This window comes from Rhagoletis pomonella, unplaced genomic scaffold (assembly GCF_013731165.1).
Source record: "Rhagoletis pomonella isolate Grant_MI unplaced genomic scaffold, Rhpom_1.0 Rhpom_scaffold_00004, whole genome shotgun sequence".
In the NCBI taxonomy this organism is placed as follows: Eukaryota; Metazoa; Arthropoda; class Insecta; order Diptera; family Tephritidae; genus Rhagoletis; species Rhagoletis pomonella.
The window spans coordinates 30,656,071-30,680,141 of record NW_023458558.1 but is presented as its reverse complement, the minus strand read 5'-3'; the positions used below and the strand labels follow the sequence as shown (position 1 = coordinate 30,680,141).

Here is a 24,071-nt window from a genome sequence, read left to right as displayed (position 1 = left end):
TTTCCACCACTAAGAAATGCTGACAGACAGAAAACAAAATAATAAATAAGCACACATATACACACATATTTTTTTACACGTACTTAGTATACCGAATATGGTTTGCAGCGCCTCTACGTAGACAAACCCCACTCTTGGCTAAATACACGATGTCTGTACGAGCGAGCGCGCTTACTCTTTGCGTTTGCGCCTTGGTAGCGTGCTGAGTTCAGTGAGAAAAGTTAAGCGAGTAAGGTTAAGCGCTGGAAATTCAATTTTCCACCAAAAGATACACTGAAACACCATTAGTCATATGCCACGTTTTAGCAACAACCCCGGAAGCTAAAGCTGCTTGCCAACCAAGCCAATACGCTTAATAGCCAATACAAACCACTCTCATTTTGCAGTAGCTATCTCAATTTAACACCATTTTCTTACAACAATTTGCAGACTCTCGAACTAATTACAAATATGTATATACATATGTAAATTCGTATTTTCTTTGTCTTTGCAGACAGTTCCTCCACCAATACAACGGAGAATCCCTCCTCGCCCACATCGCTCAGCCCTAATCATATCGGGAACAACAATGGCAGCCACAATCACGGTAGCGGCGCCAACAATGGCAATAACAATGGCACCAAATCGCCTTCGCCGCATGGCTACAGCCACAGTCAACAACAGCATCCACATCTGAATCATCCGCATCAGCCTACAACGCCCACCAGCAGTAGCGGCGGCAGTGCCGGACATCCGCATCTCAGCCATCACAGTTCGCATTCGAATTCGAGTTACTTGCTGCCCACCAGTTCCAACGAGTCGGACGACGATGGCGAGGAGATCATCGAAGAGGATGATGGCAACGATGGTCCTTCGGATGGCTCCTCGCCGCAGGGTGGCGATTCGAATCAAACGAAACGCAAGAAAAAGACACGCACAGTCTTCTCGCGCGCACAAGTCTTTCAGTTGGAGTCCACATTCGATATGAAACGCTACCTCAGCTCGTCGGAGCGCGCTGGCTTGGCCGCCTCGCTGCGTCTAACCGAAACTCAAGTGAAAATTTGGTTTCAAAATCGCCGCAATAAATGGAAACGCCAATTGGCGGCTGAACTGGAAGCAGCCAATATGGCGAATATGGCGCATGCTGCCCAACGCTTAGTGCGCGTACCAGTGCTCTATCACGATGGTTCGGGAACGGGATTTGTGCCGCCACCACCACCACATCATCACGCAATGCAGTACTATGCGGCAGCAGCAGCACGCAACACCAGCCCACCACGACCGCCACTCTCGTCGCTGGTATAGGGCGTGGGGTGCCTGGCGGCTGCGGTGGGATCCAACTGCGGTGCTCCCATTTCGCTGCTGAAGCCGCCATATATCAACCATGCGCCAACAACGCCAACGCCAACGTCGCCATCAACGCACGATATGGACGATTCGGAAGGGGAAGAGGAAGCCGCTATCGATGTGGAGGCAGATGAGGATGAAGAAGAATTGCCTGAAATGAAAGCGACGCTAGCAAATGGTAATGGGGTGGTGGTGGCGACTGCTGGAGCTGGCGATGGTGATGGCCTACGAAAACCAACACCGTTCGAGCTGTTGGCGAAAAGTGTTAATTGCCTGGAGATGCACAGTAGCGCCAATGGCAAAAAGCTGAGTGCACACCACAAAGTTGGTGGTGGTGGTGGTAGCGCGGAGGGTGCGGAAAAGCTCGCAACAGCGCACAAGGCATACTAAATGGAAAATGGATTCGGAGCAGTGTGCCAGCCAAGCGGCAGCGAGGCTCTACCATCAAATGTGTTGTAAATTTTTATCGACTTCATAGTGCCACAAAGTGAAAAATTGTAACGGAAGTGTAGAAAAGAAATTGAAAACTGGTTTCACAGACAAAGAATTCCGCTTGTTTCAGAATTAAAATAGGGTATAAGTATTTAAGAAATGTAAATAGCGTGGAAAGGAAAAGTGTGACCAAATTTGTATATACATATATATATAACTCCCGGCGTTCTGTGTAAAATATTTCTGCGTGCTATACATACATACTTAGCAATCAATGTTCAAAAGTGTAGGTTTCCGATTTGCAAAAAATTTTATGAAAATCAAAAAATAATAAACATTATAAATTCTGTAAAATATGATAGAAACAAAAATTTTTGCTCTCAATTTCTCTACTTACTGCATGCACGTTAGGGTGGTAAAAAACAAAAGTAAAGTCGGAATTTTAATGATCTAACCCCGTAGGATTGTTCCACACCGCAAATAATTTACCCTTTTTTTTTAAATAAAAAAATATTTAGAAGTCGCTTAAAGCGTTCAAAGTAATTAATGGGCCGTATGAATAAAGACTGAGCAATTGTTTTTTCTTAAAATTTCATACCTGTTACTTCACTTTTGTTTGAATAAATCGAGTAAAAGGTCTGAAATATTAAGAAAAAGCAATTGCTTATTTTTATTCATACGGCCCACTGTATTTTATATGGAAAGAAACTATGTTTCATAGAAATGGTACAGAACTTTTGAAAATCTATATTTTTCGATTGGGTATTATTGGAAGTCTTCTGAAGAGAAACAGAGTTTTCCGTTCGAAAACTGATGATTTCCAAGAATTCTATACCATTTTCTCGACAAATTTTTTCCCATTGACCGCTTTGATTGACCTCTAAATAATTTTTGATTTGGAAATAAAAAACAGGGGTATATTTTTTCTATATAGAGCAGCCCTAGGCGGCAAGAGCAATAAAATTCGGACTATACTTTTTTTTTTAAATACATTTTTGGACCACCCTAATGCACATACATAGATATATATGTACATATACGTTGGTATTCTAAATAAGTCTCTTTGCTCAATATTTGTATAAAAAGTTGAAAAATTTCCGAAAATGTAAAATTGTAAAAAAGTCCTGTTTACCATAAAGTTCATATGTATGTATGAGGCCATGAGGGCCAAAGGGCGCCTATCTACAAAATTTATATAAAAAATAAACGCGGTCTTTTACCAAAAAGTTCTTTGTACCTATGTACATGAAGCTACATATTATAGTAAAGGAATACTAAAAGGACGTGCCTCGGGCTATTACCGTTTCGATTCTAGTAATGTATTTTAAGGTGCACCTCAACTTTTTTTTTTAAAATATCAGTTAGGCTACTCTGACCCCAATGGCCTGATATGTAAGTCCAATTGTAAGCCCATACTCAAATTCGTGTTTGTAAATTATGTGTGCGTGTGTGTTTTTATTAAGAATAGAACTTTGCAAAATGGTATATATTTAGTACTAAGTTATTCGAAGAAGGAGTTAATGTTCATAAATATAGACAACGCGTTTGTGCGTACACATATCTAAATATTTACGTGTATAAAGCCAAAAAGAAATATGTAGATATAGACTTATACTTATATATGTATGTATGTAAACGTAAGCGTAAATATATCACTAATTAATACAAGTACATAATTACCTTACTATAATTACCAATTACAATTAAAACAACCCCAGACAGCGTATAGCTAAATTATGCCATAATAAATGTTAATATCATATCTAATTGAAAATTTATTAAAAAGATACTAGCATAAATAAAGAATTGCTAATTTATGCAAACAGTGAATTATCTAAATTACAACAAATAATAGAAAATGTGTTTTATTTATATTTATTGTGCTTGTAAATGCAAATGTACAATGGGCTTGTTACAGACCTTTGCCTTAGATTCCGAAAAGTCGGCCACTTCTTCTTGATTGCCGGTGTAATCGCCTAGTCGGTTTTGGCCAAGTGCAATAAAGCATGCCAGTAGTTTCTCTTCGGTACTTTTCCACCTGATTTCATCACAGCGAAGGCCTTCCTCTTTATATGCCACCACCAGCTGGATAGGCGTTAAAGATTTTCATAGCTGGAGCGTTCGAGTCCATTCGTACGACGCTCTATAGCAGGGGTTCCCAAACTTATTTCACCGCGGCACCCTTGCTGTGCTAAAAAAATTTCGCGGCACCCCCTACTCTTCAAATGTCTACGAAAACAAGAAAACACTTTGCAAACTTTATGCTTGTGCTTGACTTTTTATCGATGTTTGAAACGTTTATAATTAGCTATTTTTTTTTTAATTTTTGGATATCTAAAGGCGGTTGTTTTGAAACCTTAATTTTTCGAATATCGAATAAACCGGATTTTTTTTTTATCGAAAAACCCATTTTTTTCATTTCATACAAATCTTGACGCCTCAATAAAAGTTTTGAGTTTTTCGAAACTTTCAAGGCTTTTTCCAGTTCGAAGGAAAACAGAATGGCTATCTTCTTAAACGCGTTAATGCAAAGTGGCAGTCTCTACTATTTCTGAACTGTAGGAGATAAAAGCATCCAATTTGCGCCACTTTACTAAAAATTGGTATTCATGGTTACGCATGGAATGGATATTGATATAAGTCATGATTTGGAAAAAAGAGAGACTGCCTATATCATTTTAGATTCTAGTAAATGAATGTGTGGCGCTTAAACATTCTGTACGTATTTATCCGAGATTCTCCACCAATTCGTGTTCTTTTACTCCACCGAAGAAGCTTTTTTATGGCGGAAGTACACATTATTTTGTTGTTGCTGGGACCAAAAATTGAACTATAGGCGGCAAGAGCACTTGAACAGAAACTCAGAAAAAAGTCAGAAAAATGCAATAATTTAATGTTACAACTTTAATTGTATTTTGATTTGCTCTTTTCTAAATAAAAGCAATTTTTACGGTTAATAGTTTTATTTTAATTTTTGGACATGATTTCATACCACCACAAGCATTGTCACTGAATGAAAAGTATTTACAATTAAACCGGTTTGTTCGGTTTTTCTTAATTCCAAAATCAACAACCACTGGATTTGGGTCCTGCCACGTTAAAACCCCGCCCAATGAAAAAGAAAAACATGCCGCGGATGAGACCCCCTTTTTAGGTGACGTGCACGGAAGACGTATAAGGGACTATGATTTGAGGATATATACCTTGATTATCTGGAGCCTTGATGGGGAAGGGCCTCCGCCCCGCTAGTTTGTGTCCTCGGGAATACAAAGGCTGAAATCACCCATCCAAGAAATGCGTTGCACGGGCAAGGCAAGGTATACGTGGGGCCTTGCGATCTTTACTACAGTTGCCACGTAAAGGAGCGCAAATTCGGTGTTGGATTTGTTGCGGGAGAGGGACTTCGTCGCCGAGTACTGTCGTTTACCGCCGCCGAAGAAGTAGTCGGATTTCAGCAGGCCCGAAAGAACAACTGGTACTATGAGGAGCTATGTGGGTGGGACCGCTATAAAAAACTCTATGGAACTGAAGAGGGAACCTAGACGCATTTGCCGCAATAAGAAGAGAGAGGCCGAAATTCTTAAGGGCGAAGACCTAGAAATGCAGGAAAAACGACCGAAAATTTTATTAGTGAGTTAGGCGGTTTACGAAAGGATGTTTGGAACATACTTAAATTATGGAGGATACGCTTTTCCTCTTTTCCAGTCGATGACGATGGAGTCGATGTCTCACCGTCTGAAAAACAACAAAGCTGCGGGAGCTGACGGCCTGCCAGGTGAGCAGAGCTGAGAGTTAATAGGATTATCTTAGGTTAGGTCTTATCGAGCGTATTGTGTGAAATCCTGAAGCCCACCGTCAACGAACTGTTTGAGCCTTATCTGTGTGGCTTTAGACGTGGCAAAGATTAGGTATCTATTTACAATACGCTAAATATTGGAATATACTCGCGAGAATAGGATCGAAACGCACCATCTATTTGTCGATTTCAAAACCGCTTTGGACAGTAAAAGCAAGGGATACGTCTGTTCTGCCTTCTCGGAATTAGTTAGAGAAGCAACGCAATGGGTCCGGAATGGTTTGGAGCATAAACATCTTGGAACAGGGGTGATTGGCTCGAACTATTTTCGAATATCGAGTAAACCGGATTTTTTTTTAGCGAACAAACCGGGCATTTTATTTGGAAGTTTTCAAGGCTCTTTCCAGTTTAAGGAAAAATCGTAGGTTATTTGGGGATGAACGGTATATCGTATGTGATTCCAATGAATAAATGTTTGGCGCTTAAACGTTTTCTACGTGTTTGACCGAGCGTCTCCTCCAATTTATGTTCTGCTACTTGTTGTTGTGACATAAAAGGAAAGACTTAAATTTTTACTACCTCTAAAGAAGGTTTTTTTTTTATGGCAGAATACGCTCGGACGTTTGTCATTGTTTCAATGTTACTGGGACCACAAATTTAACTATGGACCGCCTGATTGGCAGAGGCACATCTAAGCACTCGGCTACAGCGGCAAGAACACTACTCAAAACCGAATTTTTCACTGATTTCACATTTGTTTTACTTTTGATCTAAAAAACTTTCAACTTATTTTGCTTTGTTGTTTTCTGAATAAAAGCAATCTTTACTGTTAATAGTTTTATTAGTATTATAATTTTTGGTCAAGACTCCATACCGTTATAAGTATTTTCACTGCATAAAAACTATGTAAAATAAAACCGGTTTATCCGGTTTTTTCTTAATTTCAAAATCGGGTTTTTTTTTTCAAAGTGCTATTTTTCGAATAAATCGAAAACCGGTTTTGGAAATAGATGCATAATCGAACACCCTAATTGGCACCGACCAAGGGAGCGCCACCTATCCAGTTTATTATTATTATTATCGGCCATATGCACCGCGACCTCTAAAGTGGTCTATTGTGCGTGCGCCCCCGCCCTATATGGGAAGGCTTTTAATGTAGCCTAGCACCTCCAAGGGCGTTTTGTTCCAAATTTCAAATGGATAAAGGGTAGCGCCACCAAAGTGGGCTAGTCTGCGCCTAGCGAGAATGTGTTCTGGCGTTTCTTCGTCCAGCTCACAGAAGCGACAGACGGTTGTTTCTGATTGATTTTACTGAAGTGGTAACGAAGAAAACAGTGTCCCGTGTAGTACCCAGTGAGTGTTTTGAGGTCCCCTCTGCCTAAATTGATTAGTTTCTTTGAAACTTCGTTTGAAGGACAGATAAATCCTTTGGCTTGTCTCTGCCCTGGACATTCCATGTCCTTTGGTGCTTTGGTGAGCCCTCATAACGGACCATAAAATACTGCGGCAGCTCCCTGTTTCGCTAGGCAGTCAGCCTTCTCATTGCCATCATGTCCTTCATGCCCTGGTACCCATCCTAATAAAACTGTATTCTTGGCACCAAGAGCATTTAGGACATTGAGGCAATCATATACTAGCTGAGAACTTATTTTGTGGAACTTCAGGGCCAGTAGGGCTGTCTGATTGTCCGACCTAATGCGGATATATTTCAATGACGTTCCCCTTCTAGGACATTCTCTGGAACAAATCTCTATTGCATGAATCTCCGCCTTTACCATTTTCAAGCTTAGATCCATCAGTGTACCAAACCTCCCCATTAGGTTTGGTGTATGGGTCCCCTGTATTAAAGAGAGCTCGATCTGCAATGTGTACCTAAAATTTCCTAGAGATTTCTAGTTTTGGAACCATTGCATAGCGCATTTGTAGTATGGGGTCATTAGCGAATTTCATTAGGACCTTCATGTGACCCGTCATATTTCCGATTTTCAGGTCCTTTTCTATTAAAATAGGAAAGGGAGGTATTCCAACCAGGGCGCTGAGTGCATCAGCCGGGCAGGTCTTCATAGCTCCTGTTATGCCAATGCAAACTATTCTGTGCAATTCACTTAGCTTAGTGCTTGCACCTCTTTGTGTAGCCTTCGTCCACTATGCTAAAGAAGCAGCATAGGTTACATTTGGCTTAACGACAGGGTTGAAATATCAGTAGGTCATCTTGGGGTAAGGCCCCATGTTTTACCAAAAAGGTCGTGAACAGGCAAAGAATGCCTTTATCGCCTTGTTGATAACAGTGTCCAAATGTGCATTCCAGTTAAGTGTTTTATCAAGAGTTACTCCCAGATATTTAACTTCACGGAAAATTTTATTTCTGTGCCGCTCAAAGTGAGTTTAGTAGTAGATAATTTCTTCCTTCGTAAATGGAACAATAATAGTCTTCGTAGGATTGATAGTTAGGCCTTTATCCGCACACTATTTTTGTGTGATGCGTAGGGCTTGTTTCATGCGGTTGATGATAGTTTGGTCATGAAGACCTGTTATGCAGATTACCAGATCATCTGCGTAGCCTTACGTATTAAAGCCTTGGCTGTTCGGTGTGAAAAGAAGTTCGTCTATAACCATAGTCCACAAAAGGGGAGAGAGTATATGCCCCTGAGGGCATACCCTTGTGGCTGGTATAGATTCTGTCGTGCCTCCTAATTCCAAACTGATGTTTCGTGTTCTTAACATTGATAATATCCATTGATTTATGATTGGGCTTACACCCTTTCTTAACAAGGCATCTTCTATTGCCTTATATGATGTGTTATCAAAAGCCCCTGAAATATCAATGAAGGCGCAAAGGCCTATATTTTTATACTCCAGAGCCTTCTCATGTTTTTTAGTAAGGCTATGAATGGCTGTCTCAGTGAATTTGCCTAGTTGATAGGCAACTTTAGGTTGACTTCTATCATGTACTGATCCAGTATTTTCTCCATGCCTCTTAGAAGAAAGGAACTGAGGCTAATTGGTCGGTAGGATCACGGTAATTGTTCCGGCTTACCCATTTTGGGTAGAAACACGACCTTAACCTCAGACCATATGCTGGGAATGTTTAAAGAGGACCGGCGCTATGTGTCTAATTCCATGCTGCAAGAGACATGGATAGATTCCATCCGGTCCTGGTGATTTGTATGGGCTAAATGTTGATAAAGCCCATTGCACCCGCTCTACAGCGGTCAGCTTCGTAGCAAGGCTTTGTTCTCTGCCAGAGATGAATATTGGAGCACCCAACAGTAGCCTGCTATACAGCGCGGGAAGTGAGTATCCAACAAGAGTCTGCTATCGAGTTTTTACTTACTATTCCGCGTCACTGAAATTTGCTACCAAATATTGGATTTGCTCATACAAGCTCTTGGCTCAATCCTTATCCATTGCCAGAAATGCGATTGCTTTATAAAAAAGAGAAAGATTTTGAAATACATATGAGTGTTTTAACTCTCTAGAAAATAATTTATGCAACCTCACATACGCGGTTTTGTACTTTAAACGACGATATGCACAATTTGACTTAAATATATCCAATGTTTTTTACATTGAGTCCGAACAAGGAAAACGGCTATCAGCTTATACTTGCATGTATGTAGATAACTCTTCAAGCCAAGTGAATGTATGTATGTATGTGTATAAATTTATTGGTAAATGAAAATGCATTTGAATATCTACGTTTTTTGCTCATGAATACCCTACTTTTCCACATCATCGCACTTATATGTAAATTTTCCGCATGGAACTGCGTTACTGCATTGCAATTCGATTCGAATCGATAAAAATTTGTCTGAATTTGTGCTGATGAATCCCACAACGCTTAAGTACCTACAAATGAAAAAAAAAACAAAACATAAAATACATAAACAGTCTTTCCACACAACATTGTTTCCGTATTGACGCAGTGCGAGAATTGTTTAAAAATGTGTTAACAACAACAACTACAATGCAGGTGACTTTCGCTGTTGCCACTCATGTTGCAGGAATTGCAACAAATACCCAGAGGCATTTTGGTTACAGTGGCAATGCCAGTTAAATTAAAATGTGCAAACAAATACACACATACATACATATGTACATATATAAATAAGTAAATATATTTACTTGCATTCATGTGCGAGTGAGTACAAACATGTGTTTGTTTGCGTGTGTGAGAAAAGAAATTAAAATAAATTGCGCTCATTTTTCGCAATTCAACACGTCGCCACATCACACTAAAAGCCGCAATAAAGCAAAAACAACAAATGTAACAGTAGCGCCAACAGCAACAACAACGGCCACTACAATTGCAATAATTGTTGCAAAAAAAAAAACTGATCTGCTGTTGTTAAAGAATTAATGCAGACACGCTGGCACAGGCAATTGTTGCAACTGCAATTACACCCGAGCCCAAACACACACACGCACGCGCACACGCACATGCCTCCATTAACACTACTCGTAATAATAGCAACAACAACGACGGCTATTGCGCTCAGAGCAACAACATTTCATGAATATTTGCGTTGGCAATTCATCGTAAATAAGCGTTTACTGCGCCTCCATTGTTCTTTAAATGTGAATGCGGCCAACAGCGAATGCTGACAGCGGCTGGTGCAGCGCCAACAACAATCCACGAACGGCAATTGCAGGCAAGTTGTTGCAACAATAAATAGCAACAATTGCTTACAAGTTGGCAAACAAAAACGCCCGCAATAATACCGCGCACATTATTATAAAAAAAAAAAAAAATAATGTGAAAAGTAGCTGTGATTTCGCGCCGCGGCCGAATCGTTTATGAATAATGAACGCAAAACGCTTGCAATCAACTAGCGTAGTTGAGCTTTGTCAAGTGGGTGGCAGTCGTGAAAGGCCTGATAAATCTGTACTTGTAAAAGATAATGGCGCCACTTGTTTTGGCGGCATGGAGGAACAAAAAAGAAATGGCGGCATATCTACGCACATATGTACATTAGAGTGGTCCATTTTTTGTTTGGGGGGAAAATATTTCATCCCAGAAAGCGGGGCACCCCCGTCGTTTTTTTTCCTTTTGGTATTTGTAATATCTATACCAACTTTCAGTTTTCCAATGCAACCAATACAGCTTGCTCAATGACCCTGAAATGCGCTACTGGATCGGTGTGAAACTGGCAAAAATATTGGTGATTTTTATAAAAAGCTACTGCTGCCATGACAACTGAAGCTTGTGATATTTTTTTAAGATAATTTAAATTTGAAATATTCTACTTAATTGTTGGATTAATATATGTATGTACACAATACTTCTAGAGTAAAATATGCGCATCATGAACATCCTCTAAATGTATACTTAGAAACGTAAGGTTTCTCTTTCGGCAAGAGAAAAAATGTTGGAAGGTGTCCCAAACCCTATTTTGGAAAAAATTTGTTCGGAACACGCTTACGTACACGCATATGTACATATGTATATACTAATGGAACTGCAACATATGTATGTATGTGTATTAGGGTGCCTCAGCAAGAAATTTTATTATATTTTTTTAGACTTTCGCCAACATATTTCGGAAAAATGTTAAGATTTACGTAAGCTGGCCCGATTTGAAAATACCTCCAAAACTCTCACTAACTTGACTCGGTTGATAAAATTTGTATTCAGACCTTTCAAAAAAAAAAATTTAAAAGCTTATTTTATTTATAAAAAATTCGAAATTTTGAGGTATATTCAAATTGACCCAGCTCACGTAAATCTTAACCCTCTAACGCAAACGAAACCAAATTTGGTGTCACTACTTTTGAAATTTTTTCTCACCTAACGAGAGTTATAAAAGCGGATCAAACTAAATATGTAAATGCATTGAATAGCTAACTAGAAATAACGCAACATAATTGGTTTGCCTATGGTTGGATGACATTTGAATATAGCCTCAATTTTTCGTCTATTCGTGTACGCGGAACTTAACTGCAGTCGTTCTGGTAAAATATGAAAATATTTTCATAATTCTCGTCATAATCCTCTTCTGTTTCAATCAGGGACCGAAAATAATCGTTATTATGAAATATTTCAAAATCGTTATTTTTTTGTTTTTATTTTTTTCGATAATCTTTAATCGTTATTTTATGATTTTTATTTTATCGATTAAAAATAATCGTTATTCTATGAATTATATTTTTTTCATCACTTTTCATCGTTATTTCATAGTTTTTACGTTTTCGATCAAAAATAATCGTTATACTTGAATTTTTATTTTTCCGTTAATTTTTAATCGTTATTTCATGATCTTTATTTTTTCGATCATATTGAACCAGTTATTTTCAGATTTAACTTTTTAGATCATTCAAGTTTAAATTGGTTATAAACAGTTTCAGAATAACGATTCTGATCGACAAAAATGAAAATCAGAAAATAACGATTCAAGATGATCGCAAAACTAAAAATCACATAATAACGGTTAAAGTGACCGACAAAATGAAAATTACATTATAAAGATTAAAAATGATCGAAGAAAGGTGAGTCTAAAAAAATATTTGTGCAAGGAAACTTTGAAATAAATAATTTTATTTTTATTGGCCGAACGCACAGTGTATTATTTCCATTTTCTAGAAAATATTAATTCAATTATTTTATATCGCTAAATTTCAAGACAATGTCAAAAATGCTTTGTAAAGATGACATAATCGACCGTTCACTTAAATTTATTTGAACAAATCGAGTGAAAGGTCTGAAGTTTTATGAAAAAACATTTGCTTAGTTTTTATTCATACGGCCCAATCAATAACAACAAGAAAATTTCCGTCAAAGTGTATGGCGGGACGGGATTTGATTTGGAAGATTGCCAAGCGCAGTAATATCCTGTATTGGGCCCAGAACTCTGTTCTTATCACCCCCGTAGGTCAGTAGATTCAAGCTTCCTAAAAATCATTTCATGACATTTATTTAAAAAGTATTTTGATTATTCCAGTATTTAAAGTACGGTTGCCAGACGTACAGATTTTATCAGTACAGTACTGATTTTATTCATTTCTTCAATCACTACGCTAATGTCCTGATTTTTCTAAATTTGTTCTGATTTGTACTGAATTTTCAATTCAAACAAAATACTTTAGGATTTTCTTAAGGTTTTTACATAACGCTGGAACTTTCTTAAACGTTACTGTTAAAATTAAGAAGAAAATAATTTAATGATTGTTGGCATGTTTCAGATAATGTTTCCATATGCCCAAGAAATTAATAAAACAAAAAATTCAATCGTTTTATGGGCATATCGCCAAGTCGTTACGTATCAGTTGCGATAATATGATGGAGCTTAAATTTTTTTAAATTAAGGATGACTGACATTGTAAACGAGTTTTGCATACAAGACGTAGAGTTTTTGGTGAGCTCTTAGTCTTTAAAAGTTTTTGCGTAGTTGAAAAAATTAATTTAAGCCAGGAGAAATTATAGATGAAGTCCTTAAATAGTGGTATTTTACCACAATTTGAAAATTTGAGAAATACTTGTAATTTTTTATTTTATTTTTTTCAATACCACACTCAACCAAAGCAACTGTGAGGATCTAAGTATATAGTGTGGTTCCTGGTGCAAAGAGAGAAACCGGGTTCTGTTTAAAATTTTTTAAAGTGAAAACTGCAAATTAAATTTTTTGACTACTTAAACACTGAAGATGGAAATTATCTCATTACGACTATTGAAAAATGTTATAAATATAAAATAATTTATTGGCTTATTTATATAATGATGTGCACACTCATGAATAACATTTTTATTTTTTATAAACAATATTTTATTTATATACCAAAATAATGTAAAAACAAGTACGCTGGCGTTTTAACGTAGTTATCTGTTACTTAAATTCATAATTTTGCTTTGAATAAAAATGTACTGAAAAGTACTGATTTTTTTAGCATGAAAAAGTATAACGTACTGATTTCACGCATAAAAAATCTGGCAACCCTAACTTAAAGAAACTAAACTGTATTGCCGAATGCATGTAGGTGTCACTGAAAAGGCGACTCTTGAGTTCGGATAATTTTTTTTTTCGAAATTGCCTTTCCGTAATATTTTAGGGGCTCAATGCCAAATTTTTGTTTGCTTGTCAGGTGGTACGGACTAGTGTCTATATGTATGTATGCATTGTCCTCATTTGTGAATAATTGCCTACTACTTAGACGAAACAAAAGAAAATATGAACTAAATAAAGACAAAATAGTGCTTAAGTGGTTTTCTACAAATAAACACAAGCACACAAGCGTAGTTAGATACATAGGAACATGCATAGCATAGATTTTTAGAAGTGTTCATCGTTGAGTTGAGTGACCTTTACATGAGGGACAAAAGTTTATAAAAGATATAAAACAAGTTGCTTTTTAGCTTTAGGTTAGGCTGGGTTGTGCGCGCAGCTCTGAGAGGAGTTCGCTTAGAGGCCGCATAGACACACAGTCATGTCCTTAGGAGGATTTCTCCATGCCTATCCATACATGTCTAACCAGTCATGATTTTCTTGCGAATCCTAGGAAGTGTGTGATAGCGTCTCTATCTTCTGCATTTGTGCAGGTTATGCAAATGTCGTTATACTATGCTTCCAACCTGGCGGCCATGGTGCACATAGTCCATAGTCCCGTTAATATATCTGCCGCTGAGTAACGTTCGGCTCTGCGGTTTTTGTTCATCGAGCAGTGACTAGAATGAGCGCGATATAGCGCAGGCATGCAGATTATCCACCTACTGTTGCTAGTTTCTTTGGCCATCTCTACAATTTGTAAAAACAGGCATCGCATGCGATGTTTTACGATCTGAACTGTTTCCATTAAATCAGTCTCAAGATTCCCTTCTATCACATTCGTTCGACTGTGGTACTGTGTTCCACGACCCGATAAAGATTTATTTTGTGTTGTTGAAGAGCTAGTTAGGATCTGCGGCATTCCTGAACGCATATCGACTTAGTCATTATCGACCCTGCGTTTTTAATGGAAGCTTGACTGTCAGTAATGAAGGTAAGCTTCGACGGAGGCTAGGTCGATCACGATTACCAGCTTTATTGCCTTGCCAATTGCAAAAGCATATCTCAATCGGGAATACGCTATAGTGATATACGAGCCTGCAGAGCGCTCTCAAAGGTAGTTTCTGAGAGGAGACGCCAAACCCTTTTCCAACGGTGCTGGGGCATTGAGCAAATTCCTCCCGTTGCATGCCTGTCATTACATTAAACCCAGTGTATTATCTTCGACTGTCACCCCAATCCTCCTCATTCGCAATTTTGCAACAGTACGACATGAAATGTTAAAGTGGGAAATAATCTCCAAAGACTTTGCCTCTTTTGACCATTTAATATTTGCGCGATCGAGTAATGAAATTTCAAAAATTATCTATTAAATATCCCTTCGTGAATAGAACGAGCTTAGTTTTGGAGGAGTAGTTCTAGCAGTAGAATAAGTTCATGGGCTCAGAATTTTTGGAGAGTCTAACCGACATAGCTAAGGTAGGATTACAGCAACTATTAGGTTTCGCAGACTCCACACGATGGTTTGAATAGGAGGGTTTACCAGATCAGGGTGTTATAACAACGAGTCCATAACTACGGGTCTAGATGTGCTGGCAGCCACTTCAACCTAACCTAAATCCAGATTATATGGGTATTTAGTACTTTAATTAAGAAAATAAATTGAGTATGTCCATTATGGGTATGTAAGCGAAGAGGAGAGTTTTGTCTCTATACTTTTTTTTTTTTAAATATCCATGTGAATATTTTGAAGTAGTCTCATGTAGTATCGAAATATAATTCGAATACAATTCAGCCTTTAAAATAGATTCGGCCGAGGAACAAAATCTCACTACCAAACCATATCGTTTTTCATAAAAAACGATTTGCAAATAAAAATGGCAATATGTATGCAAGCGTATGAGGGACAGAGAGAGATAGCGAGAGAGAGAGACCGCCGGCAACCAAATGGAATACCAGCTAATTAAGAAATTACTGCAGGCAAAACAGATGCAGCCCACACTCCAGCTTTTGCAGCTTGTTTATTTATTACATTTTATTCTAGTTTATTTTGATTTTCGGTATTTGAACAAACCCATTCGGGTTATTGTTGTATATTACTTTTTCGTTTTCTACCGCATCGTTGGCTTGCACACACTCACACACATATGGGGTTTTTTTTTTGTCGCAATTTAGTGAAAAGATAAAATATTTTAACATCACTTACCCACATAAACTTTCGCATTAAAAAATATTTCTTGTATGGGTAAACGTTTGTGTGAAATTCGTTGGCCCGAATCAAAAAAAGGCTTAACAGCAGCAAAGAAGAAAAAAAATGGGCTGTGGTGCAATGTTTAAAGACGGCACAAACCCCATAACTTAAGTAAAGCTCAGCAACCACATCGAAGCCAAACCACTCACTCACCCCTTTGGCAGGGCAATTTTCGTTTACTTATTACTTTTTATTCCTTTTTTGTTGCATTTTAATTTAGCTGCAATTTCATACCCATTTCAGTGCCGCATTACGAAATGAATTGAAATTTTATTCTTATTCATCTTTTTTCTACATTTTAGTTATTCAGCCTCTTTTGGCAACATACACACACATACACACACATACACCCTTGCATGCATACACCCATACGTTATTGTGGGTGGATTTCGATGGTAGCTAGTATGGGTGTGGATTTAAGCCATAAAATCCATTCATGCGCTTAAATAAAATGCTCAAGCACTTGACTGCCTCCATACGAAAATTGCTCATAAAGTTTTCCGAAAAAAGATGAAGATATACAATCACACATATTTATATATGTAGGTACATAAGCACATATGCTTAAATTCGCACATATAATCTAAATATGTGTACACATATGTACCTACATTAGGGTGGTAAAAAAAAAATAAAGTCAGAATATGTATGCTCTTACCACCTAGGATTGTTCTCTACCGAAAAATATCCCCCGTTTTTCTTTTGAAGTCAAAGTTTTCCATGTATTTTATATGGGGGAAAAATTTTTTGTAGAAAAACCAAAAAAAAAATTCAAATAAAAGATCTTTAATATAAAAATGGGGAAATAAACAATTGGGTCTCATTACTGGAAGTCTCATGAAGAGGAACAGATTTCTTCGAATTAAAAATTTAGATTTTCAAGAATCCCATACCATTATCAAAAATTTTTGTTTCCCATATAAAATATATGGAAAATTTTGAGCGCATTGAGCGGCCTCTAAATATGTTTTCAGAAAAAAAAACCACAAATATATTTTCCCGATATAGAAGCATATGCATTTGCGTACCACCCTAATGCCCACATATATGCACACTGCATGCATGTATTCAGTTGGGCCGCATGTGCCCCCGGCTGGTAGCATTCAACCATTTTTTTTTGTCGCATATGAAAAAAGCGCTGCAAAAGAAATAGACTTTTTCGGCTTTTTAATCGTGAAAAGGGTTTCAAAGAGTCCAAAAAAAGACCCAATCGTGGCAAATGAATAGCATTCAGCGGCAGCAACAATAAAATAATATGAAAAAAAGTTAGCAAAGCGCTTATAAATCAAGCCAACAAAATTACCAACATTTGAAACTCAAATTAATTTTAGCTACTTACTCAAACACACGCACTTGCAGGCAGGCACACATACCCAGAGAAGCCGAAAGAGGATTTCCTACATAGGAGATGGCGAATTTTTTCATTGCACACAATTTTTTTGCAATTTTTATTTTTACGGAAATTTCTTATTACCTTAAGTGGATAAAATGGAAAGAAGCCAAATTTTTATCGCAACGTTAAAACTCATTCAGTAGAGCACAGCAGCTGGAATTAAAAAGGGGCAGACAAATGCCGGTATCTAAGCACAATGACAGCGAAAAGAAAAAAATGCAAAAATCTGACTGATTCAATTGGCATTAAAAAAAAATAAAATAAGAGCGAATAGAAAAATTCTGCAGTTTAGCATAACGTTCAGATACACACAGAGATACTTACATTCGTAGTAATTCATATGTTGCCCCTTCCAGGCCTACGTATGTACATTAGGGTGGTCCAAAAACAGTAAAGTCGGAATTGTAATGCTCTCACCCCCAAGGATTGTGCTATATCGAAAAAAGTATACACGAATTTTTTTTTATTTGGAAATCAAAAAATATTTAGAGGTCGCTCAAAGCACTCGAAAGTTTTCCATGTATTTTTATATGGGAAAAAAACACTTTACGTGTAAATGGCATGGAATTCTTGAAAATCAATATTTTTCGATCGAAAAGTTCTGGTTATCTTCAGGAGGCTTTCAATAATAATACCCGACTGTTTACTGAACCATGTTTTAATACTAACGATTTTTTATTGGTCCCCCGATTGAACTTTTCAGGGTTTTTGGGTTTTTGGCGGACCTATAAATTATAGTCGCGATGAAGGAATGGCTAAATAAACAATTAAGTATTATTATTGCAAATCTGCTGCAAAGAAACAGAGTTATCCGATAGCAAACATTTTGATTTCTAAGAATTCTATACCATTTCTACGAAAAGTTGTTTTTTTCCCATACAAAATACATGGACAACTTTGGGCGCTTTGAGCGACCTACCTCTAAATATTTTTTGATTTTAACATAAAAAAATTAGGGGATACTTTTTTTCGCTATAGAACAATGCTAGGAGGTGAGAGCATAAAAATTCCGACTATACTTTTACACGTGCATTTTTGGACTACCATAATGTACATATATATAGCAGGGCATTTTGCTTTGCAGCAACGCTCACCGTTGTTGTCGGTTAGGTGAGGTGATGTCCACGAAAGGAGTCACGTGATTCGAATTGCATTTTCTGTGCTGCGGCAATCTTTCTATTCTCAGGACAAAAAAAAAAATGCAAAAAATTCAACTAAGGCATTGTGACGGTTTCGTTGTTGAGAGTCACATATTCGCCAAAAGTAATTGCGCAATGCGACTGGGAAATGGAAATTGCATTCATAAATGGATTTGTACCTCAAGAATGTATGTACATATTTAGATGACGTTAGATAGAAGAATATATATACATACATAGTATGCATCTAATTGAAAAATTTGGATTTAATAAATATTTCAGTTACTGAAATGCATATGCTTCTGGGTTTAAATGCGAAAGGAAAAAAAATACTAAGCTCTTTGTATTAACGAGTGATAACAAAAGAATGAACATTTTTTAACTATTGTAATTCAAAACGTATGGCTTTGGATAATTAAAGTGAGAAAACTTGTGAAAATCTTGGTAAAATGTTACCTAAATGGGCCAACCAGCTTCGGACGTAAAATCATAGGCCATCTCAGTTGACCACGACCCATCTTATGGGATTGTCGTGTCAACGAAAAGTCGCCACCGTTTTACGGTACGGTTGGTACTAGAGTGGGGACGGGCCGGGCTTTTGGCAGGAGCCCGACGGGCCCCCGCGTAAGCCCGCGGGTACGGGCCGGAATATTTGCTGTCAGCACGAACTCGTGCGGGCCTGGGCATTCAGTAAAATTTCAGAAAAGCACGAAAAGGCACGAAAAAGCCCGTTGCTAATAAAAAAAATTTAAATGAGTTTTTGTGTTTAAAAAAAAAAAAAAAAAAAAAAAAAATAGTACGTATTTAAAACTCTTTTGATAAGAGAAAAGCAAAAAAAGAAATATTTGGAAACCTATAGAAAATATATGATACTTAGTAGTTTTGTTTACATACATATCTGTACATAAAATACCTTCTATTTTTTCTACTTCCCAGAAAATATATTATAAAAACCTTTGATGTAAAATATTGATTCGCTTAAGTAAATATACGGCCGGGCCCCCTTAAAATTCTTAACGTGCGGGCTTGTGCGTGTTTTTGAAAGTTGATTTTGCACTCGTGCCGGGCGGGCCTGAAAATTTAGGCCCGTGCCCATCTCTATGTAGTTGGTACGGACGGAAAGTGCGGAAAGGCGCTCCGTTGCACAGAGGTCCGAAATGGTAATCTAAGTAAGTGTGAAATCCAAAATTTTTTTCTTTAGATTCTGTAACACTTTAGTTGATGCAAAAAAAATTCATTTTTATTTTGCTAAAAAAAAATGAGCCTTATCTTGAGTTTCATTTTCCCCGAATCGGTTCACTTTCCACTTTCGGTTTCCATGTATTTACAATGGGCGAAATACAAATTTTCAGGTGAATTTGTTTTCGGGCGAAACTCACGATAAGGCAGACTACATATATTTTTTTCATTATTGGTCAATTATAATAAAATTGTGTTTTTAATTTATTTTCTAACGTCAGGATTTTTTTAAGGACTTTGAAATTTCAAAATATGATGTATTCAATCAATTATTAAAAAAAAAAAATTAAAAAAATTGAGTGCAATAAAAAAAAGCAATATCAGTATAAAATAAGAGAGGAAAATTTTTACTATGCATAAGGACGAATAAGTATTGAGAATGTCATTAAAAATTTTTATCCATAAACACCGTTGAGAATTGCAATATTTATTTTTGAGAAAGGTATATGATAAAGACTAATATGCACATGATTACATTCAAGAATTTCGTCCATATAACTTTATTATCTTAAAAAAATAAAAATAATTAAAATCACTTTCTCATTACACATCGTCCTTGTTACCCAAACAATTTTAATGTTTCTAAATTCTACGGAATTTTCTCCTTCAGTTGGTACCATTATTGTTTTTCTACATTGTATTGAATATTGTAAATAACTTTTGGATCAATTATATCTATGAAATTTCACCATTTGTAATTTCGTAAACATATTGATATATATCGAGCCCTAACCGCCAAAATAACGTAAGCGACAGTTTTTTCAAAATTTTCTTGCTGATGCAGAAATGCATCTAGATGCTCTAGGAATATTTCTGCATCAAAAAGAAAATTTTTTTTACGTTATTTTGGCGGTTAGGGCTCGATATTTTCGTGTGTATAAATGTTTTGGTTTTTGTCGCAAGGTCTAATTATATTGAAATTCCAGTAAATGATTACTATCGTATGCAGATGCGTAAAATCAGAAGACGACAACAGCGACGCAAATTCATTAGGTAAATATCGTCGTTTAAACTTTAAAGCATGGAATGAGAATGCCCCTAAACTCGTTTTACGAATTGGCAGCACAGAAAGTTCAGGGGGCGATGAACAGCTATCAGTAGTCAAGTTTAAAATGCACCGCTTTGAAATCAGGGGATTTATTTTACATGCTGTTATAAAACAAGCGAAAGTGCAGTGTTTATAAGTAAAATTTATTTTAATCGCTATTTAAGAATTTTATAACACGCAAGTACAAAGCAGGTATTTAATTTTTTTTTGATTTTCGAGTATTTTACTTGATAAAAGAAAATCTCCTACAATTTCTTAATAAATACCCATACATGTATTTCGTAGCAGTGGTACTATTGGAAGATGTTATGAAAAATGAACCTTTTGAGAAGGTAGAGGAAAAAGGTTTAAAATAAAGATAATTATAGAGAAAGGATATACACAGAGACTCAATCTGGGGACTATTTTGGGATCTTAGAGATTTTCGGAATCTTCGGGACTTATCGATATAATAATCGACATTTTATCGGTTTCGTGATTGATATTTTGTAGCGACTTTTTTATCGAAATTTTCGTCGATATTGTTATTGTATATTTAGAAACGTAGGGTTTGGTACTAGCAAGAGCAAAAATTTTGGAAGGTGCCCCGAATCCTATCTGGGAAAAACAAATTTTTGGACCACTCTAATGTACATACATATATATGTCTGTAAGTGAAAAAAGCTATTCATTATTTAAATTAAAAATTCAAAGCAAATTTTAATTGAGTTCATATGATGAATTAATAATGAAAAAACTCAAAAGATACTATTGAGTGAAGTGAAAAGTGAGCGAGTAGATAAGTGAACTGTCACAAGGATAATAAAGCTGATATTTCATAAATGGTCAGAAAGGAGGAAATTGTGCTGAGGGCATGAAAAACGCCTGTCAGCCATCAATCAATGTCAACAAAACGATGCCAAAGGAAGAGACAACTAAAAAAAAAAAAAATCAACGAAGAAAAAACAAGCGTTGAAGACAAAATAACTGTGCAAACATACATATGTATGTACATATGTGCCTCTATACATAAATGTAAAATAAGTAAAAAGTGCAGCAGAACGAGGTCGCAGCAAACGTTGTAGACGAGAGGAGGGAGGAATTGCAGCATTGACGTAGACAATGCAACAAAGTGTCAAAAAAAAAAAAAATTAATAAAATAAAGCAAAAAATGCTGGTGATTTTAATAAGTACTGTGCACTTTTGTACCCACAGCTACCGACTACAGGACGTTGACACCTCTGAAGAAGTAAATGGAAGCGACTGCTGCGCATAGAAGAAAACCATCTAACATAGTTTTCTTGATTGCAATTAATCGATATTTTTTTTTTCCTTTATTGCAGCTTCGGGATATGGGTTTGACCGAAATACATGCATTTGTATAGTGATTGCTGAGCTGAGTTTACACTCATAAGTGCGTATTTTTATATATGTACATTAGGGTGCCTCACCAAATTTTGAATAAAACACTTAAAAAACAACTCGATGTCGAAATCGTTATTATTACCCGAAAGAACAATCTCTGCCATTTCCTATTTCGGAAAAATGTGAAGATTTACGTGAGCTGAGCCGATTAAAAATGGCATACAAAATCTAATTATTTCGATTCCGTTGATTAATTTTTTTTTATCTTAGGTGGCTTTTTGGGAAAAATTATTTTCCAAATCTATTTTTATTTATAAAAATTACGTTTTTTGGGAGTAATTTCAAATCGGTTCAGCTCACGTAAATCCTAATATTTTTCCGACATAAGTATTTTGCCTAAAGTCTTAAAATTCAGTGAATTTTGATTTTAAACAATTTCTGAGTGCTCAGAATCTATGAGTACAAAATGAGTCTTTCTTCGGTTATAAATACTGACTCATTTCGGATTCTTTTGGGTTCATAAATTCTGAGTTGAACAAAATTAACAAAGTTCACGTAGAAAGAAAAGTTTATTAATAATTAGAATTATAACGAATACTTATATTTTAAACTCAGGAATACGTCATATTTCAGACTCCATTATGACTCCTAACTTGGACCTCGTGCCCTTCTCAGAAGGGAATTATGCTCTGTTCAGACTCTTTTTTTGAGCTCTTAAAGAGGCTTACAACTCTGAATTCTGACACTTTTTTGACACTAAAGTCCGAATGTTTATATGGGTTTAGTTCTGATGAAAGATTCGTACCGATTTTTTTTTTTTGTATTTTTTTTTTGTATGGAGAGTGATGCACCCTAATGTATATATACATATCTATTAATATGAAAGCCAATCCCCCGGCACTTTGCACGCCATGCGATGATGGCTCACTTTCCCTACTTACTCCACATGTGTTTAGATTTATAAATATGGAGATCTAAGCATGTAAATATGTAGTATATACAAGCATGTAAACATGTAGTATATACAAGCATGTATGTATGTATATTTGCACATCCACATCATAACATGACATATAACCTGCATGCATCATCGCATCATCGCATCCTCATCATCCAACTGTCCACATTTGCGCAACGTACATTAAGTGTTGTTTTTTTAATCAGTGAAATATTTTATTTAAGATTGCTGTTGTTATTGTCAGGATGCGCATTTCTATTGCTGTTCCTCTATTCTCTCGATTGACCGGCGGAGCTGCTAAATTGTGATTTTTTATGGCTCCTTAATATGTACATACCGACGTAACGATGTATTAAACGAGGACATTTATGTAACTTTATGTGCATGTTTGCCTTTTTTATAAGCCTGTGTACTCGTATGCTTGCTAGTTTTTGTTTTTTTTTGGTGCGCGCGCGCGCTCGCACACATTTCAATTAAGGCTGACCATTAAATGACCGCCACAAAAAGCAAAACAACACATTTTCGGTTGTAAACCTTAAAAAGCCGTAATGTCCTTTACAGGGGCCACCACACCGCTTCGCTGATTGCGCAACCCTACTACTTATATACGCTCTCTACCTCCCTACCACCGTTGACCGCCGCCTCTTTGAGCCCTTCGCTAACTCCATACGCATAGCCAACGGTTTGTCGTTGAATGTCCTGTTTTGACGGCCATAATGGCGTGTTTTATTATCCACTTAGCGTACGTACATACATATGCATGTATGTATGTACCTACACCTTCGGTAAGTTCATCAATTTTAGTTTTTTTTATTGTGCCATTTTTGTGTTTTTGCCATTTTTATTATTTGATGTGCAGTTTTTTGCGCGCTTCATCTGTCTATGTTATCCTTGCTGGTTGTCATTATTTTGGTTGTAGCGGTCATGCTTGGCTGCTGCTGCCTTTTTATATCCTAAAATTTTGTATTTTGTATTTTTTTTGTGTGTCTAGTGTTTATTTCTTTTCAGTTTTATTACACGTAGTTGTTCTATGGTGTTTTATGATTATTGCAATTGCGGACAAAGCGATTTGGACGATTGGTTGAATGGTTGAATGGTTGTGTGATTTGTGACGCATCTGTGCATTGTCATTGTCACACTCCCATTGTTGAGGCGAAGTGTGATTGTTG

General features: G+C 36.7%; 1 protein-coding gene and 1 long non-coding RNA gene across 2 annotated transcripts in view; one reads left to right on the top strand and one right to left on the bottom strand.

Annotated features, from left to right (window-relative positions):
• The window catches only part of LOC118737435 (homeobox protein Hmx), a 38,969-nt gene extending 36,753 nt beyond the window's left edge, over window positions 1–2,216 (top strand). Inside the window, exon 3 of the mRNA XM_036467924.1 lies at window positions 494–2,216. Coding sequence (XP_036323817.1) covers window positions 494–1,284 — 791 coding nt within the window. The 3' untranslated portion in view covers window positions 1,285–2,216. The remainder of the gene's footprint in view (window positions 1–493) is intronic.
• Window positions 1–24,071, bottom strand: part of LOC118737438 — a 481,479-nt gene that overhangs the window by 102,218 nt on the left and 355,190 nt on the right. The window lies entirely within an intron of this gene.